Below are 21,329 nucleotides of genomic sequence, written 5' to 3'. Positions count from 1 at the left end.
TGAGAACTGTTCCCCATCATGTAGGCTTATTTAATAAGAACAAGGAAGCATTGCAAACATAAGCATTTACAAGACAAGCTTCTCTTCCCTGTGCTCCAAACCTGGATAAATTTTGGTTAGAAAAAAATGCCCTAACAGCTCTAGTTAGCATCCATGTACACACGGATTGGCTACCAAGTTCTCCCCTCTGTCACTGACTTGAAGCAGCTCTCTGCCAGCTCTCTCCAAGTCTATTCCTTTCAGTTCTTTTCATCCTGGATATTGTTGCCACAGTTCAGCAGAGGGATCGGATCTGAGGGCTGCCTTAATCATTAGCTGCCTGAAATCAATCCCTTTCCACTGCATCACAAACAAAAACCAACACAAAGTCACAGACACAGACTTGCTCCTTAGGAACTCCTCTTGCCAGTGTTCTGGGTTCAGAGTGTATAGCTGTTTTGAACATTAAAGAAGATTACACTAACTTGGAACAAAGCCTCCACATACTGAGCTAAATCAGGATTTCTTCATTCACTTCAAAATTCACACCTCATTTTGTCCTGGAATCATTTTCTTAGGCAGACAAGCCCTAATATATTAAACAATAATTTCCTCTATTTAGAGCATTTAGCACTTACAGAGGTACTCTAGAAATCAGTCTTTAGAGTTAAATGCATAAAATTTGAAACATTTTCTGGAAAGTAGAAACACTTGTAAGTGAATTGACAGGAAAAGAGCTTTTATAAGCGGAGTAATAAAAGCTACAGACTGGTTGTGGAAGACAGCAAGTATAGTACTTCTGTAGACCCTCCAAGAGCAGCTTGTTACAGTAAAGACTCCAGCTAGTCACTAAGAGAGAAGACCAAGAACCTAACCAAGAGCAAGACTGCATGATTGCTCAGGCAGTACCAGCACGTCAAGTTTACACAGTTTCAGTTGTAGCTCAGTTTGCAGCAATATCATTTCAGAGACTTCAGTTTCCTTTCTTTTCCTTCCCCTCCACCTGGCCAGAAGTTACTTCTCCATCATTTGTGTCAATGTACTCAGTTCTATTACCATGCTCTGAGCCAAGTCTGTGATACTATTCATTTTATACAGGGGGAAAGGAAGAGAAGAAGGCCTTCTCCAAACACACTGCTCCAGAATTTTTATTTGGAACACAAATAACTGAATTGGGATAATTATGGCAAGAGCAGCAGGGCAAATAGCTGGGAAGGAACTCCTTAAGCAGTCTGCTGTCTGTCAGGGCAGAATCTCTCAGGTCTTGTAAGGCAGAAGCAACTCAGAAGCAGCAAGTACAGCACCACAGATACATGGCAACTTGTTTAACTGATACATAATGACACTAAATATACATTATCAAACTGCACACACCACTGCCTTACTATTTTTCCTAACAAAACTGAAATTAAAGAGAGCCATTTTCAGCTGCTAATTTGAAAGTTCTGTGGTAGTGAAGTGTGAAAAAGTTTTAATCTATTTGTTTGACTCGACATTAACAAATATCTGTTTATATGTCCCATTTGCTGTTCACATATTGGAGTGTTACCACCTGATCATATCCAGACACTGGGCCTAATTTCCCCTTCATAACTCCATGATGACTACTCCAAATCAGCTTCTTGTCCATGATATGTTTTAAAATAGTTTCAAGGATTTTTTTCTCCATCATCCTTCCTGAGGATCAAGGCAAGGCTTCTCAACCTGCAGTTTCTCAGATCACACTTCTTGCCTTTCATGAAGTCAGTGGTGACATTTGCTTTCTTCCGAACTTCAGGAACCTCACCTAATCACCAATACCTTTGAAAGACGATAATCAAGAGTGGCCTTGCAGTGACAGCCAACTCCCTCAACAGTTGTGGGTGCATCCCATCAGGTCCCACGGATGTGTGCATGTTTAGTTTGTTTACATGTTCCTTTATTTGATCCTCCTTCACACCAAGGGTAAGTCTTCATTGCTCCACATTTTTCCACTGACCTCATGGGCCCAGGATTCCTGAAGGCAAGTCTCATCAGTAGACACTGAGGCAACAAAGGCATCAAGTACCCTGGCCTCTTGCATGTCATTTGTCACCTGATCCCCATGCCATTCAGCAGCGGCCTCACATTTTCTCTACTCTTCCTTCTGCTACTAATACCCTCAACAAAAGCCCTAACTGCTGCATTCCGTGTCCTTTGATGGACTCTGCTCCAGGTGGGCTTTGGCTTTCCTAACCCCATTCTTGCATGCTCAGGACTGTCTCTATTCCTCCTGGGTCACTAGTCTCTGCTTGCACCTCTTATATGCTTCCATTTTATGTTTCTGCTGGTTTGTTGAACTGTGTAGGCTTCCCCTCTCTTCAGGACTGTATCCTTTGGAATTCTGTCTTGTTCAGAGACCAGCTTGAAAGAGTTTACTTTCCTGAAGTACAAGGTCATGACTCAGCCTAGCGCAGGTTCTGAGTCACAGAACAACAAAGTGGGGAAAAAACACAACGGAGAACTTTGACAGAGCCTAAGACAGCCCACATACATGTCCAAAGAAGATTTATCAGAAGACTCAAAAATGAATGTAGTTACCACATTAAAACATAGTAAGGATTGTCAGGCTTATTAATATAATCCCCTTTCAATTGTGTTAGTCAGAATAACCTCCATCCTTAATTTTTAAGGTAGCATCCCTAAGGATGCAGGCCTCCTTAGAGGGGACCTCCATTCTCACTGGAATGTGCTTAATGCAGGCAGGAGTCAGTAAGGCATTGCACATGGTACAGACTCATTTAGGGGAGGATCATTTAAGATACAGTGCTCTGAAACTTTAAACAAGAACTGGAATAGTAATCTTCGGAATAAAAATGTTTGAAGTGCAATGATAATTCATAATCATGTCCTGAGGTTTGCACTTGCTTTTGAGAAGAATAGAGACAATTTTGAGGTTCTCGGGAGGTTTTTTTCTTACCTTCTGCATTTAGGGTCAGAAGAACCAGAATTTTTTCCTTCTAAAAGATTCAGTGGAAGGTACAGCCTCTTAAGAGAGGAAAAAGCATTGTCTCTAAGGAATAAGACTGTCTCTCTCACATAATTTATAATAGGAAAAGAAAGTCCCTGAGATTTGCTGTAGGCAGCCATTCTACATTGTTGAAGCAAGGAAAGAGAAAGAATCATTGCCAGCTCTACTACACAAGGCTTTGAACATCAGGTTCAACTAGTTTGTGTGCCAAACATCGAACCAGTCTACAAAAACCAGACAACTGTTGTATCTGTTTATAGAAACCCTGAGGAAGACAAGATGAGACACTTACTGTATCAAGCATCTCTTTGGTATGAGCTGCAGACAAACAGAATCTGGCTCTGGACTCGATTATGGGGGTGGCAGGGAAGCCCACAACCACAACACCGATGTTCCGCTTCAGCATCTCACGCCCAAACGCACTGCCAGAGAGAACAAGAAAGATCGTCAGAATGATACCAGTGCAGGCAAAGCAGCAGCAGCATGAAGGTCTCAGGATGTTAACCCATGCAGGACTTAGTTGAAACAAGTCTGCAAGACCACAAGTTGGAGCTTCTAGTGCTTGCTCTTAGAGGTAGAATACCTGTTCACAAAAGCCTTTTTAAAATTGAATCCCAAGGTGGTCCTCCTCGAAAGGTTTCATTATATTAAGTTCTAAAGAAGCTGAAAGATCGTATGTGGCAGATCCTGGTCTTTTAGCAGGCTGTTTCTACATGGATTTGTAACCTAAACTTGGAAATCTTTCCAGTAGGAAATGGGGGTTTAGGCTGAGAAGTTTGACTATACAAGGAATCCCCTGTGCTGCAATCCCCCAAAGCAGATACTTCCGCAGTTTCAAGAAGGTTTGTTTTCACCATTTTAATTCAAGTAAAGTACATTATGGTGTCACAGAATGTACTTTTTAAGTGCCTATCATGGGAACCACTGAATTGCCACAGTAAATTGAGATCATCTAATCTGATACCAAATATTTTTAAGGAAGGTGCAGAAACCTCACACAACTGTCAACTCAGTATCTTCAACAAAACAAATTCTTATGGACATTAAAGCAATTAACAGTTGTGACTTATACAATGAGAGGCACGAAGATCCAGATCCTTTCCGTAATAGCAGGGCAATTGTGGCTGTTTCTACGGGTCCTAGGAAATGGTTAATCCTTTTTGAACTGACCTTGTCTTGAGAAGTAGCAATGAATTCGAGAGACTTATAAGGATGTATAAAAATAACATCCCCTACTAGGTTTTTAAATTTTTTGCCTTTTACTTCTGCTACAACTATTTTCCTTATAAATTGGTGTATCCTGATACACTTCATTTTGTATCCATTTAGTACTCTCAAACTATTTCCAAAAAACAGACTACCAGAGACAAAGAAAGGATGAAGTAGACCTGATGTAGATACTACGGGCCAACTCTCAGAGCTCTGTGTTCTTGCTCGTTTTTCAATAAGTTATTGGCCCAACTGCTCAGCTAGTAAACATTTCCATGAACATTTCCAGGGAAAAGATTGTACTGAGTGGTAGAGCAGCTGGGCAGTAGAAACAGCATGCCTCCGTGTGCTGGACGGCACACACTGCAGACTCTACAGCATCCATAAAAGTTTCAGGCTTTTTAAATTGGGTGATACTGAGAAGAGTGGAGGACTGACCTGGCTTCAGGCAGAGTGCTAGAAGATGCTTGTTGCCTCACAGAACCACAGTCCACAGCCAGACTGAAGCCTAACTGAGCTGGAAGAGCACTAGACATGTTCAGTATGGCTTAAAATGAAGCTATGCTTTCCAAATTTGAAAGTGTTGGTTTAGCACTGCATTATACAGGGACACTGAAAAGCAGCTATGAAAGCCAAGTTGTCCTTGAAATCAGGCTTTTGTTTATGCGGCAAAATTTTTTTAATAGATGCAGAATTTTAGCCTTAATTATCCAGACAGCAGCCCACAACTCCATAAGCATTTATAAAGCTATGTGTTACAGTTCTATTAGTATTTACAATAAGAACACCTGAGCTATTAAATGCAGACCTCTTTAAAAATGTGGGATTCAGATACAGGTTGTTGTGTCCCATTGTGTCCTGCTCCTCTGTTTTTTCTTTTACTTTTTTAATTTTTAGAGTACATCTGTAGAGTACATCTGGCTGCTTCTGATCCAGGAGCTGGTTGAAGGATTCCTCCAGCGATATTTAATGTTCATTTCCATAGAATTTCAGCTTCTCTTTAGCACATGTATACACACTTTAGCCCTCCAACTTTTAAAATGTGGTAAAATTGCTTCCCTGTGAAGTGTTTCCTTGCTGCCCCAAGCTGCAAGCCCTGGTTTTCTCAAGATCACATGTAGGAAGTTCCATGTTTTATAAGACCTGGTAATGATCATAGAAGCAAAAAACCAAACTAGTCTTTTCTTATATTTAGAAGAGCCTTAATATTCTTGTACCATCCTAGCTTTAGAGACTATGGATGAGAAGGTATCCTGTTAAACCTACCCAATTTTTGCTGGCATGTACAGCATCAGAGGCACAACAGGGGAATCTTCATTTCCATAGATGATAAAGCCCATCTCTTTCAGTCGTCTCCTGAAATACCTCGTGTTCTCTGCTAGCTGCTGCACGCGTGCTTTCCCTAGAGAAGAAATTAAGATAAGACCATGAACACAATAGTCATAAGTCACGTGTAACTGCAACACAAGGTCACTTGTTAAAGCACAGACTATGAAAATACCACTTGTGCTTATGGAAATGTTAAAATGAAATGCACACCAGAATTCGCAGTTTCTTCTCCCTCGTGTAAGCAAGATTAATTACTTATTTTCTGATAAGGCTGAGCTGAATGGACTAAGAGAAGCATAGCTGTCAAGTCCAAACATTCTCTAGGTTTTCTATATCAGGTTTTTGTCAAGAGGTACCTGGCAGAACGAGATAGTTACCTGCTTTTAAACGAAATTCAAAATTTGCTCAACATTCAAGGGTAACAGCATCTTGAAGAAAAGTTTACTTACACTTTGAATCATTAATGGAAACATCCAATCAGCTGAAGTTGTCTGCCATGTTTTATCCAGCTTGTCTGTACTGATGGAAATTACTTTTTTTCTGCTTAAATCTGCTTGCTGAACTGATCATGTGGCTGCTCCCTAACCTTATTCAGTTAAAATGAGCTGGGTTTAAATTAAACAGATTACTTCTGATTAACCAGCTCGCTTCACATAAAGCAGCAGCTGCCAATTTATCGTGTATTCAGTCAATTCTGTATTTTTTTTTCATGTTTGTCTAAACTAGTACACAGGACATTAGACAGTTAGTATTATTTAAATATTCCAGCTATTCACGCAGGCATGGGAAAACCTCTTTATCAGTTAATTAAATTCTAGCTAGTGAAGTGTACTACATTTCTGTATTGCCCAGAAAAAGATCCATATCATCTCATCTAAGCAGATGATAATGCATTTCTGATCAACTAATAACTCTAATGTGCTTAAGAGATTAAGCACTATGCTATTGATGAGACTATGATAGGTAACATTTATAATTACTTGTCTCTGGTCCACTGAGTATATTTCTGGATAGCTGATTAACCAAACACTACCTCCATCAGATGGGTGATTCACATACTGAAACACTAAATCTACAGCAGTGCGGATCTCTGCCACATGGTGAAGTTGGCTGCTAGATATTAATCATCTTCCTTTAAAGTTGTAGATAACTGAAGGTGATCAGCCAAAAGGAATGCCAGGCCTCAAAGAAACATCCACACCCACATAGCTATGCTCCAGGCCAGAACAAATGTAATTTTAAGAACCTATATAGTTTTCATTGCCAAGAGTATCAGACATTCCACCCACAACTGTGTAATCAAAGGCAAAATCCCATCAAAGACAAAGCATAAGAAAAAAAGGATGAAACCTGTTAAGTTTGCAAAACTTGGCCTATCATTAGTGGGCAGGATCTGGTATTTTTAACAGCATTCACTGCCATTTAAGGCATCTCTTCTCCTCTGTTAACAGCATTATTTCTTATTCTTTTCTCTCCCAGAGTTTCTGCAGATGCTTAAATTCCTCTTTCCCCAAAGCAGCAAATTTTCAGTAAAACACAACGGCATCTTGTGCTTATGAAACTCTTTTTTTATTAGCTCACATTAGATCAGATCCTTTAGTGGAGACCTGGCTTTCTTTTATGTTTTCAGACCAATTATTTGGTTATTTTAAATACCCCAGACTGCAAAGTGAAGTTAAACAACAAAATAAAAGGAAACAGGTCTACTGCAAGATACTACAGAGAGTGGGACAAAAGCCACTACTTGCATTTCTAACATTGAGACAAATCAATTAAACAGTGTCTAGAACAATCTACCTGCAGAAAAAACCTACTGTGGTACCTTCTGACAAAGCTACATCCACGTCTCCTATACAGAAATGCACACCTCCTGACAACATTTTGAGTCTGTGATCTACAATCCCACCAAAATAAGCACGAGATTTCACTACTGCAAGAGCAGTAAGGTAACGTACACAGCTGGATACAACCGCTGTGATCAGCCCCCTCCCACAACAAGGAATGCAGCTTCTCCCATGTGTATGTTCTCTCTACACTCCCATAAAGCATAGAGTTTACAGCACTTCAAGAAGAAGGAAATTTCAGCACCCTTAAAGTTTTCCCCCTCTATACAATCACACCCTTATGCAAATTGGGAGATTTGCAGGCTGAAGATTAAAGAGGAACCTTAATTTGTAGTTGGCAATCGCTTCACAGTCTTCCTTAAATGCTTTCCCATAAAAAGAGTTTATGATTCTAGATTTGTCCTTATTGATTGAAGAGGGCTTTGAGACGTACACAAGTTTAATGCACAAATCTTTCAGCTCTCTACAGAGATGTAACAATCTACTACAGCAACAGACAGATTTAGAAGACGCTTTCTTCAGGTTTGTGGGTCTCACAAGCCTGTCAGCTTTTACTCCATTCCAGGATCAGTCAATTTAATTATTTCCTCTTTAAAAACTTGTCACCATGGCTATAACAATATTACTAAGAACTTTAAAACATATTCAGTGGTGTCTTCTCACTACCCACCACACGTCATTCCCATCTTCTGAAGAGAAATAACTGTAGTCATGGTGAAACGAAGCACCAGGAATTGAACAAGAACTGGGCACTTGTTCTTTGTCCTTCACTTTCCTTTCTCCCTGCATCCCGTGCAACTTCTCTCCTCTGCACTTCAATTTGTTTAGTCTCCTATTCCACTATAAAATCCTGCACTTGAAGAGTGATGCCACATGCTAATTGAAGAGGGTTTGCAATATTATGGAAAAAAGCATACACCCAGTCTTCAGCTGTGTTAACATTTGCTGGTTCAGCCCCACTGGTACATGGTAGCACAGCACAGCGTGCTGGGAACTGCCACCACAGTTTTACCATGTTCTCTGTGACAACAAAGACAAACCAAGAGGTGCTTGGAGACCGCAGTGACCAGGTACCAGTGCTAATCCCACCTGTACCCAAACAATGCTCGAGCATTCAAACAGGACCTCAAAATCCCTTCCCAGCACAAACATCTTCTGAAGCTCAGCGTTTTGTCCATGTCTATGCAACTGCAGGCCTAGAAAGCGTGCCAGGATGGCAGCAATCCTCCAGCAAACGCCTTTCTTGGCAGAATGCAGCTTCATTTTAAGACCATGCAAAGAAGGTTGGCTCAGACACCACCCTGCCAATTGTTCTCACACAGGAATTGTGCAACAATTCTGGTAACATCCTTTCATGTAGGAAACTGGAATGTGATGACCTTCAGGGAGGGAAGGAAAGGAAGAAGAAAGGGAGGATTACTGGAACTGAGTTCTTCAAAAGGGCTAGAAAACTAGAACCCCTTATCAGAGCAACTGATCTGAAGTCCCTCATGGGTCCTGTAAATATCTTAAACTATAATAGCTACTGACAGATCTACACTGGAATTAGAGGATTAACTAACAACAACTCCTCTTTTGTACCCTTTTGCAAGTTTACTGCAGTCATAAGAAGATTGCTCTTGCAATTTAGTAAAACGCTTCCTTGCTTGTAGCAGTATGGACATCATTTAGTCTAAAGCTCACAGTTAATCTCTGAAGAACATACTGTCATTGTATTAGAAGTAAAGGTCACATGCCACCTCAAGGGGAGAAACGCTCTCCCTTCACCACCCTCAACTCAGAGGTGTAGTTGTATGGATTCAGCAGAGAAAGAAAAAAGAACAGAGAAAAGAATTACCTCTGCTTGGATGGCTAAGATGGGCCGAATATTTATAGGTGACAGTTTGAGAAGAGGAACGTGCTTTTACTTGACATAACCTTATACCAGTCCAAGGTGTAACAGGCAGTCACTTTAAACTGGAATTGCTCACTTTCATACGTTTCATTCGTTTTACTGTACACCTGAAGTGCAAAATACGTGCCACCAAGCCCAGGTGCTACTGACCAAGTGTGACCTCCCAGATCAGCAGCAGCTTTCCTGATAAAGTCACTCAAAGCTCCCCTCAAACCTTCATTCTAAGGCACTGCCCATAACATCATGGTTGTTATAGTATCTACTCTACACAGTCAATAACGCCAGATGTAGGCTTTCGGGCTCACGAACCCTAAGCAACTTAACTCCACTTGACAGAACAGGCAAGTCAGGCTTTAGAGTTTTTGCAGCAAAAGGTTCAGTGCCACCAGCTGAACCAATACAGCAGGTAACGGCTGACTGGCTGTAGTATTTTTACCATTCTTACCATACTTAGTGCATGTCTTCCAACACAAACAGCAATTTTTTCCCACATCTAAATAAACTTCAAAAGACTGTGTTTCTAGATTTGTGCTGAGAGAGAGTCTCTTTTCTGACATTTAACAATATTTAAAGATAGCATATCAAGTCTCACAAATACATAACAAGGCACACAATCTTAAAAAAATGCAGCTAGCAGCTTCCTGGAAAACAAAACAAACAAAAAACCCTAACACAAAACAGAAACAAAAAACCAACGACCTAGAGAAAGCACTCAATTATGAATCTAAAGGCACATAAGATACATATGCCCCTGCAACCCTGGTGGAAAGTAAATTAGTATATCTGCCAGGACAGATCCCCATAAGCTAAGAGAATGACACTTCATCACTTGTGAAGGCCTCTGCTTCAGAGGTCACATTGCTCAAACAGACAAAAGTTACAGTGAAAACATTACCTAGTAGTCATTTAAGCAAATTTCTTCCTGAAACCAAAATTAAGTTGCTACTTACCATAGCTACCTGCAGAATAAAAAAGGAGGCTGTACATTCCACCACATGAAATCTAAAATCATCTTGCAATGGGTTTATCAATCAGGCACACAGAGAAGCTCGCCTTTATTTAGTCTCACTACTTCTTACAGCCTAGAATTTGATGCTTACACTATTATAACAAATGTTGCATGGATTCTCTGACTGCCCTTATTTGTAAAAGGCAGTTTAACAAATCCACAGTGAGTAAAAAAAAAAAAAAAAAAAGAAAAAGAAAAAGAAAACCAGACACTTCTTAGAGCTGAGATCTGTGTAACTTCTCTATTCCACGTTAAAAAAAAAATCATCTCTACAAAGAAGCCCTAGAATCTGTGGAAGTGACTGACACAGACCTAATACTTGTAATGTCCCTGTCATCTAATTAAAGCTGACAAACAAGCTATCGTAGATGGTACTGGACTCAAAAGAAAATTTAGTTCAACCAGGACATATTTGTTTTTCTCCCCTCTTGGATCTCCAGGCAGCAACTGGAGAGGAATCACAAATCTGTCTTAAACAATGCAACACTTCATCAGCAAGGCTTCTTGAGAAATACAAAGTGTGTTGCACTGTACACAAACAGACTACTGGCTGACACCAAACACCAGACGGTCAAATCAACTTCAGATGGGAATACAAAAAAAAAAACCAAGTGGGATTTTATTCACTTGTCACACTAGGGATCACTGTCACCTGGATCTAAAACAATGACACTTGGTGCAATACAAAGAAAGCTGTATGTTTACATTTCAAATTTATTCAAAGCAATATAATATGACACATCATTTAAAATAGTTCTTGAGTAGTGAAACGGTTAAATGTATGAGCAAGCTGCAATACCACTCTTGTTGGTCAACAAATATCAGTTTAATGGAAAACATGTCACATTAGATAGCCATCATGAAGTTACTACATATTCTCTGATTAACTAATTTTATAGCTGTTCAACACATTAGAGTTTCAATCTTGCAATCTTAATTTAATGTATTTTTTTGCTGGCAACATGGACAACGAGGCTAAGCCAAGCAATTTCATGCCTTTATCTTACATGCTGGTTGAAGGCGAACATATTTGGTTTTAATGACTAAATGAAAGATTCAGAATAAAAGAAAACTCTTGATATGAACAGATTGCTACTCAGTACATACAGAATCATTCCATTTGTGATACAAATTTATTGCCCCAGTTACTCAGACTCTGTATAACACCTCAAGCTCTAACATACTGGAGCATCCTCAGTTCCAGTTTTCATTATGCAATCAATGAAATTCAAGTGTTTACTACCAGAGATTTGTAAGAATTCTGTGATAACTCAAAGATGTACTCTGATAAGATTCAGTATGTATCTAACAAGATGTAGGTTTTGTTAAGAAGATTGGCTGACTCATGTTAAAGACTGCAAGTAGTAAAGAAGATTATGGCAAGTTAATCTTAATATCAAATCCATAAGATGAAAATACTCCATTAACTCTTTGCACGAGAGTTACTTTCGGTCTCTAATGTCATTTGTTTTGCATTGTTTTTCAAGCTTGTGCCATCTTACAAACTCTTGCCAGTGCAGAGCTGTTAGAGGTGAGATGCATTATATCACCTATTGCCAGATGTGTCATCTCTTATATGTGGAAGAATCACTTCTCTTGGTATAATTTATTTCAGTCAAGGAAGGGGTTTATTCTGGAATAAGTCTACCTCAACAAAAATAGCGTAGCTTTACTGATATAAGCATGACCTCAGGGGGAATACTTTGCTAGGATGGCTATTGATTTTGCAGGACTGCTCACCTGGGCAGGTTTCTTGTCTTCTCCTGACAGCCACAGTATAGGGAATTTAATAAGTCTTTTTCCTCTCTTGTACAAATGGTTTCCCAAGACTAAACAAGTTAATTTTTTGGTCTTTCTTAGAAGAAGAAAGAAATTAATCAATTAATCAAGCTAACTAAAAGAAGGAACTTTTTAAACTAAGAATGCTCATGAAGACTACAGTAGCTCTGTATGCATGTATATGTGCACGTGTATGTGTGGAAACACATCAAAGCACCAGATCTCAACCTCCTTTTCAGGGAAAAATTCTGAAAGGCATTTTATAACCTGAGCAGTAATGTTTACTGACTGGTGCTAGTTACCCAAGTAACAACTGAGCCTCCATATCCTTGTGCAGAATAAAGAGAGCTTGTGGAAAGGGTATGTTCTGTAGCATCCATCATTGTTCCCAAATGGCACGGCCAACCTACAACCCCATTTTATGGAAATCCTTGACCACGCAACTTACCAAGATTTTTACCAGACATGAAAATAACTAAAAGATTACAAAAAGAGTAGAACAGCCAACCATCACTGAAAACAGAAGGGGGAAAAAAAAAATCATAATCTATCATGAAGGCACAGAGAACAGTGATGCCATCAAGTGCTGCTCCTCAAACAGAAGATAAAGTGATTAAATATATCACACACAGAATGGATGTGGACCAGGCTGCAACCAACCATGGTTGCTTCTTTGAGAACACCACCATCAATGACAGTGAAGATAAAGCATTGTTTCATTAGCATGGATGGAGCTTTTTCTCCATATACCTTGCTACCAATGGGCCAAACAGAGAAAAATAAGTGATAATTTCTACTTCTAAAAGCCTGTATTTTCAGACATTTGGAAGTGTTTAAATCAAAGTAAGCTGGTGGTGAAAACTTGGTTACATACATCATTCTGCAGAAGTTTGTTTCTTCAAGTCAGAGTGATGCTGTAATATATTCAAGCTTGTAAATTTTTCCACATTAAAACCCCCTTGTTTTTGCAAAGGTTTATACTTCCATTCTGTTTATTATTCCTACATTTCTGTCTTTTGGTTGGCTATTTCAGTGGAAGACATAATTCAGCATATTCTGTTTTGGAAACAAGCATTTTTTCAAATCTCAACCAGGAATTCAATATTATTCTGCTGATTTAACAGATTCTCCACTAAGCTTTCAGAAGCTAAGTTCCCTCCTGAGGGCTTATGAAGATCTTTTGCAATGTTAACATAATAAGTCAAGTTGTTTTCTGGACACTATACTTGTAAATACTTCATAATTAAAAAACCCCCACAACAGACAATTCCTTTTTTTTGAGAAAGCATAAAAACACTACTCCTCTTTTACTGTTGCGAACATGTTTTTCATACAAGATATAGAAAATTTCTTCTTTAATGCTTCGCCTGAAAAACATAAGTCAAGCATGACATCTAACAAAATTTGCACAATGAAAAAAAAAAAAGAAAAATGTTTTTAGATTTGCTAAGTAGCAGAAAGAACAAGCATGACTTAAGAATAACTGACTGGAAACAGGGATCAGATTCAAAACGAGGTAGTACCTATTTGATGGCTAAAGCAAGGAAACTGAAAACTAGATAAAGGAGAGTAAGATTTCAAACTCAAAACCACTTGAACAGAGAACAAAATTCCAGTTCAGCATTGATTAAATACCAACACTACTACCTTTTAACGAAAGTTGCAGTACGAGAGACAAGGAGAACACAATGTTGTTAAAAATGCTGTAATAGATGCTTAAAGACCTGGGATGATAACATCTGCCAGAGCTGATTTTAAAAGGCTTGTAACATTATCTGTCAGAAAGAAGCACAAACTCACATCCCAAGGCAGAAAGCGGGATCAAGACCAATTCACGTGCACAGTCCTGCCAAAGGTGGCATTCACCTACATGATAACGGAAAGTTCATTTCCTACAGCAACCTATTCTTCCAGCCTCACAAAAAAAGTTATTTACAACAGCTCAAAAAACAAAAGGGAGGTTTAAAGCAAAGTTTTCACTAGTTTCTTCTGAGAGATTATACTATAAAAGCTATACTATAAAGAATCAGAGTCAAAATTTTATTATACGTTACATACAGATTTCTTATCTCTTGGAATACTTTTCCTATCTCATTGTTTAAGTTCCAGGGACAAGGTGGCTCCACATGTACCGATTTGCTTCCTTTAAGTTTGCACATGTGAGCACCGCACTGCTGCCAATGTTTGCAGTAATAATTTTATATCCATCCCTTCAGATGTCGCCTGCAGATTTTCATTACAGGTCTTCAAAAAAGTATTCTATGTGATTATACAATGTAACCTGAGATCACACAGAGATATATTAAAATGTATGGGTCAAAATACTATATTCCCCCAGTTTTACATTATAAAGCACCAGCTCACACAGGCAAATGCCAAGAGAACCTGCCAAAACAATAAGAAAAAAAAAGTAATCGGAACACCGCCTTAACTCAATGCTATTATATGACTGTTTAACAGCTCAAAGTCTAGTATTCAGCAAACCAGTCAGAAGACAGAAGCGACTCATTGGGTTTTTCTGCAGCGCTGCTGTAGGTGGGGAGGATCCAGGTTTAAAAACAAGCTTGGAATGGGAAGAGTCTTTAGGTTTTATGTCTGGAGTCTGGGGTCACCAGAAGGACTGAGCATCTCCCACTAGAGGCCACTGCTGCACAGAAGGAGCCCACAGCCGCCCTGGGTACCGCGGTGCTCCCTCTGAACAGCAGCTGTCACGATGCTCTCCCCCCAAAAAACACGCCTGTACCGCATCATGGCAGAGCCACGCTTAATTCATCCAGGAAACTCTAAGGAACCGCTAAGTGGACGGCTCAGTCAAGTTATTTATTCTTCTGACACACTTGTGTGCTTCTCCAAGTTCACTGCTCTGGAGATAAACTACAAATAATGTGAGAGGAGAAGCCGGGTACAAGAGACAGTGTGCTTGAAAGCATGAACAAGGAAAGACTGCTGAGAGCTCATGTTCATTGGCCATATGGCAGCAGCATTAGCAACGATTTATTTTAGGAGAAGCAATGAAAGGCTTGGCTCATGACCATTCTGAGCTAAACTCATGCCTGTGGGTTTTTAACAAGACTGTGTGCAGGGGATTTGCCTGGATTACATGGGTACCATGCATAGAGCCACTGCAGAGGTGATGGCAAAAATGCTCGGTGCTCTAAAGGAGAGGGGAAAACAGTTAAATTTGATTAAAAAATCTGGCAATGGTAAAGCCAAAGAGATCCAGAAACGGAAAAGGGAAAAAATAAAAATTATGGCTGATGTTCTTGGCATTGAAAGCTTGCTAAGAAACAAAATTTATGCTAATACTAAGTATCTGTCATTGCATTTGCTATCAAGCTAAACAGTTCCAGTGGAGTCTAAAGGCATGCCAAAAACCAGTTGGGTGCGTGTATTGTGTACTCATTGAGTTTATATATACTGGTGAGACTGAAGCCTTCGGCATACTGCAAAGCCCAGCGGAGTACTTTTATATTTGCATTTTCAGATTTTGTTTGCAACTACCAGCTGCATTTAGAGAACCCCAAGGCAGCCTGCTCGCACCATGAACTTCACCACAAAGAGATGCAGCTCTCACCATGAAGAGATCATGCCTCTTGATGCAACTGGAAAGACAGCATCTGTTAAAGAACTACCATTTAAAATACACAGACTTAAAGAGGTTTTAAAAGAACTTGGGCTGAGTGTGTAACGAGGGCACTTTCCCAGATCTTATTAATTTTTCAAAATAACACGTTCCACAGTTTATTATTCTATTAACAGAAACTGTACTTTGGTGACCACGAAAGAACTTGACTGATCAGGCGCACATGCACTCCAAATATCATAGTGGTAGTATTGTTCAACTTTGTTGTAGACAATAAAATAGTTTTTCTATTAATAGGAAAATTCAAGTTTCTTCATACTTCCCTGATCTGTGTATCATTCAAACTGTCAATTCTCTACAGCAGTCACTATCTCTGTAAAGCAGGGAACACAACAGGGTCTTAACTCATGTCAAAGGTTTTCTGTGATATGGTGACACAACGATGTTGCAAAATGACACAGTAATAAAACCAGCTAAAATGGCTGCTCACCCATGCACAGCCACTACAATTATTTGATTAGCCATCTTTTGCCTCAAACAGCAGGCTTCACTATGTGAGCAGAAAGACTTTGAAATAAGATACATGTGTAAAGGAGACCAGCATAAGTAAACATTTTAAGGAGTTAAGTAAAAGCAGTATTAAAACCAATTGATTTAAACTGAGCCAATGTTTATCAAACTACAGGAGAGGGCTTTTCTACAAAACAATCCCTGTTACAAGATCCTGAAAACTCAAGCTTTAAAGAGACAGAGACTAAACCAGTACAATGCTACTAATGCCACAGCCACAGAAAAAAAGATGGGTTAACAGACCATCCTGCCTCAAATCTGGCCAACGTTGGCTCCTAAACTCTGCATAAACCAAACATTTAGTAATAGCCACAAGTACATAAAACGAGTAAGTTCCATTAAAGATGTTTATAAATTGTGAAACTTAGAAATAATTAACCCTTAGTCACTAAACTGAGAATATAGATGTTACAGTTTTGCCTAGACTCTGCCATTTTTGTACAAATGGGCAGCTAACACAGAGCAGCACCAGCTGCCAGCCGAGCTCTGGGAGCAGAAGGGTAACATGCTGGCATCCCTCTAGCTCGACATTTTTACAGGTCTACCACGTGGCAGACCAGGATTCACACACTTACCAGCCAGGCAGCTCAGAACCGAAGGGCTGTCTACCACCAAAACCACTTACTCATTTCTGCATGCAGGTGAACTAGACACCTGAGTGGTTCAAACCATATCCAAACCACCCTGCAGCTCCTGTCCACAGACATGGCAGTGGGAAGCATCTTATATGCCAGAGTTCGGTCCAGAGCAAGAGTGGCTAAAAAGGTTTTGCATGTTGAAATTTAAAGTTACAAGGAGGAAAATGACTTATTAATAACTCATTTATTTTGTCTGTGTGTACATTTAATCTTTCGGGTGGACATACATTAAGAGTAATAAACTTCCATACTTTCTGTCTCTGCATTTGGCACAACTGTATTGCAACCTGCATCTTCCGTAGTGTGACTGAAACACGGCTAACGTTCACCCCTACATGTGTCCTTCACAGTCTCTCAACTACAGAATTTGGAAAGCTACTAAGTACTCAGAGGGAGGTTACTACACATGAGAACTACACAAGTATTTAACAATTCTTAAAAACAGTAAATCTACAAATCCACAGGATAGAAGACTCCAAGCACTGCCTGTCTGTCATTATAATTATCCAACACTGGGTCCAAGTCTTTAAAAGGCACATGAATACTGTACAAGTGGCAGAGATTTTGATGAAGCTGTGACTGAAACACGAGGTGACTGACCTGCAGATGCCTGAAAGACATTTTTAAGATAGTTCAGGCTATATAAAAATATTTTAGCATAGCATACTTGCACGATTAGAGAAGAATCTTCTGCAGCCAAACCCAATAGCCTGTGGAGGGACTGCAGCCCCTGATAAACTGAAGTCTTGGACAAAATTTGATTGGTCTCCATCATGGGAAGTAAAGTTTCAGCCCTGAAATACAAAGCTTAAACAAAAAATGCAAGAAGATAATATCCTGATCTGGGTGAAAGTCAAACATCATCAGGAAGAAAGAAACTACTACTAAAAGCTGTCAGTCATTCCTCTTTAGGATCACCAGAAAAGTATCCTCATAGAAGGACAGAGAAACTAACTGTTGCCCCAATGAGGCAATCTAAGTATAGTAGGAATGAAAATTGGAACTTGCCTTAGAGAACAATTTTTTTTTTTCACAAGGGGAAATACTTTCATTGGCCTGCTTTGGTACTTCAGGGCTATGGGGTGCCTGAACGTAGAGTGGCCAAGGCAGATGCAAGAAACCTATCTAGCCAACGGACAGATTTGAATGACAGTAACCAACCAGCTACTCCAGAACTGCTGAGCTAGGGACATGTAAGAGCTTGTACATGGCACAGAACAGCCAACTTGGCAAGATAAGAATGTCCCCTTGAATCTTGCCTGCTTATCAATTAGCACATCCTTTGTAAGTGTAACAGCAGTGTTCTAGACGTGAGCGTCATTCAACTCCACACAGAGGTTCCCAGTGCTTTGATAAACAGCTCCTGAGTTCTGCAGTCACAGTCACATCTGGGAGTACCTAATATATCTACAGTCTGTCCAAGAAATGAGGCACCAGAATTATCCTTTACAGCCCAGGTCTAGTAGGATGGCTGCTGCCACATGGTATTGGCTTATCAAAGACCACCAGAAGGAATCTCATCAAGGGCAAGTCAGCTTCCCTGACCACGCGTTGGAAATGTACACAAGCAAACACAGACATAAACCAACTATGAAGCAGCAGGAATTGATATCATTAGGAATTGTCAGTGCAATGCAGTCATTCTAGGATTCATCTTGCATGGACAATGACTCTGGAAACATCCACTCTGTACCTTCCTCTATGGTCCAACAGCACTGGAAAAGGCATTTGTGGAATGTACAAAGACCTCTACAGGTTTATTATACTCTATAAAAATAGAAAATATCCCAAGATGTGAAAAAAGCCTGTTACTGCTGCAGGAGGTACCACCTTCACTTTTCACAGAATTCTTTAGATTAGAAGAGATGTCTTGAGATCAGCCAGTCCAACCCGTCTGCTCAAACAGGGTCAGCTGGAGCAGGTTGCCCACAACCATGTCCAGTCAGGTTTTGACCATCTCCACAGACGGAGACTCTACAACCTCTATTTGCAGTCTGACCTGCTCACAGTTTCAGTTTTCAGAAACTCCTTCTCCTCTTTGATAAATCCTAAAATTATATAAAAGTTATAATTTACTAGATACAGAAACCAGCTAAAATTAGCCGCATTAATTCAGTTCTGCCTTGCACTTTTTAGCTGCCTCCCACAACAGAGGATAAAATTTGAAGTCTATAATTTTGAGAGACTAATAATAATGAACACTTTGCAAATTTTGCTCATCAACATGCTGCAGATTAAGAGATACGAGGCATCTAGCCTAAATGGCTCAAAGCTGCTGAGTGAGGTATTCTGCCCACAAAAGGTGAAGACCCAACCTGCCAAACCCCAAAATAATACACATCCACTTCTTATGTACCCTGGCAACCAAAGAATGAGTCAAACTTGCCAGGGCACTTTGCTCAATATACATAAAATGCTTGACTGAATTTTAGCTACAACTCAACATGGCTTCAGAGTTATTTTAACCTGTGGCCAATCCCCACATGAATGTCCAAACTGCCTAGCCACAGAAATAACAAGCATAGCAAAGCCAGGTTCAAAGTGTTTTCTCTTCACATCTAAATCTAAGATAAATGTTATTCATGCCACACTGTGCAAATATAACTGCAAGGACTCCAGCTCTAAAAATAGAAGTGGTAGGAAAGTAAGAACTAGTAATGAGCAGTATTACTGCTACTTCTGCCCAAATAAGAATGAATAAAATGCTTTGCAGAGTTAGTTAATGACACTTCCCTCTGCAGCAATTAGTCTCACAAAAGGTATCAAAAGAACCTGGCAAGAATAAACTTCATCATTGTGTTGCTGTGATTATTTTTAAAGCAAATAAAAACAACAAATTGAGGAAATTTCTAAAGCAAAAGCAGTAATGTGTGGCAAGAGAATTTAGAATTATGTTCTGAAACAAAAGAAAGTCTGGAAGCAGGGACCAGTCAGCACTCTCAACAAATCAGACACTACAGTAAGTCACATTCAGTATGTTCTACTTGCAAACATTCAAACCTGTCTTAGGGTGGAGTTATGATTTAGATGTTATGAGACTCAAAGCTGCCTCTCACCCCCATGAGCCTCAGCTCAGATTTTTTTTTTTTTTTTTTTTTTTTTTTGTTAGAGCACAGAACTGAGCCTGAGTGTATCATAAAATTGAGCAGGTTAGAAGTAGTAATAGCATTTTGGCTGGGACAGTAAGAAAAAAGTAGTTGCCAGGAGGACCAATTAGCTAACAAACTACCTAACACCACTCTGAACTTTACTTATAGATGCAAACTGACTACTTGCCAAGTTTTCAGAAAAGGAACCTACCTCCCTGAAGCTACAGCAACCAACAAGTTTATACAACCACTCCTTGAAAAAAAACCTTTAATAATCTGCACTACTAGGGCCATGTAATTTATCACAACCAGATGGTGTGCTGTCAATAAAGGAGGGGCTGCTATCATTCCAGGACAGAATAATTACCTTCCCTTTGAACCAAGGACAATGTTTTCAATAAAACCCCAAAGCTGTATAATGCAACTTCCAGTCTGTCAGACTCCCACTGTGCAGCCCCAGGATTCATTAGACTCACAGAAGTGAAGGAGACCATTTGTTAAAAACATAGCACAAGTCTCTCAGAGAGGACATTGATGATATACAATTTTAAAAAATTGAAGAGGCATTTGGAATCTTCTTTAAAAGCTTTTTGCATAGACTTTTTCCACCACAAGTTTTACAGGGAAAGTAGCTGTACTGCATTAAAATGCTACCTATGTCCTAAGCCTTTTAAGTAGACTATGGCAGATCTTCACTGTGCTGGTATGCACCTCTTCTGGTTCTGCATCTTTGCATCTCAAAAGCAGGAGTAGCAACATTTATTGTGAGAGGAAGACAAATAGGTAAGCACAGAGAATGAAAGGTTAGCTAGTAAATGAAGCTAAAGGTCTGAAAGCTGTCTCTTCCAGACCGAAAGACCACTAGGCTGACATTCCTCTGACATATCCGGAAACAAATCCCAGTTATACCAGAGTAATTCAGAGAACTGGACCTTGCAGTGCAATTAAACAAGTTACAGTACTACTAAAAGGTACCTTCACTTTGAGCAGTGCAAGAGACTGGAAGAATTTCACCACATACTAAATTTCCCCCAGAGCTTCAAACTCTGCCAAATAAAAAGCAGTAATTATTTGAACACTCATAGCATTTTCTGATTCTGCTTCCAAGCCAAATTTTGACTTTCAGCTTCCCCTTCTTTCAACAGTACATATTTAATGAAGTGGTTAAGAAACACATCCTCTTTTCACAACAACAGAACATTTTGTTCATCTTGGAAGGCTAGAAGAATAACTATCAAGTCTGGGAAATTAAAGGTGAGCTGCAAGCCCAAACGTGACCATTTCCAGGAATTATATGTAACAGAACAGAATGGAAGTGTTCATGTAGTTTTAGTTCCAAGATGGTAACAAATATTATTAAAGATGGCTTAGCCCAGTTTACTCTTGACTGACCCTTTAAGATCAAATCAGCACATTC

At 39.6% G+C, this 21,329-nt stretch overlaps 1 protein-coding gene across 1 annotated transcript in view; it reads right to left on the bottom strand.

The window, feature by feature from the left end:
- The window catches only part of SPTLC2 (serine palmitoyltransferase long chain base subunit 2), an 82,251-nt gene that overhangs the window by 7,895 nt on the left and 53,027 nt on the right, over positions 1–21,329 (bottom strand). The window contains exons 10-11 of the mRNA XM_065636498.1: positions 5,444–5,579; positions 3,261–3,390 (exon numbers count right to left, since the gene is read on the bottom strand). Coding sequence (XP_065492570.1) covers positions 3,261–3,390; positions 5,444–5,579 — 266 coding nt within the window. The remainder of the gene's footprint in view (positions 1–3,260; positions 3,391–5,443; positions 5,580–21,329) is intronic.

This window comes from Caloenas nicobarica, chromosome 5 (assembly GCF_036013445.1).
Source record: "Caloenas nicobarica isolate bCalNic1 chromosome 5, bCalNic1.hap1, whole genome shotgun sequence".
Classification (NCBI taxonomy): Eukaryota; Metazoa; Chordata; class Aves; order Columbiformes; family Columbidae; genus Caloenas; species Caloenas nicobarica.
Note: the sequence above shows the minus strand (reverse complement) of the source record. Positions and strands in the feature narration are given on the sequence as shown.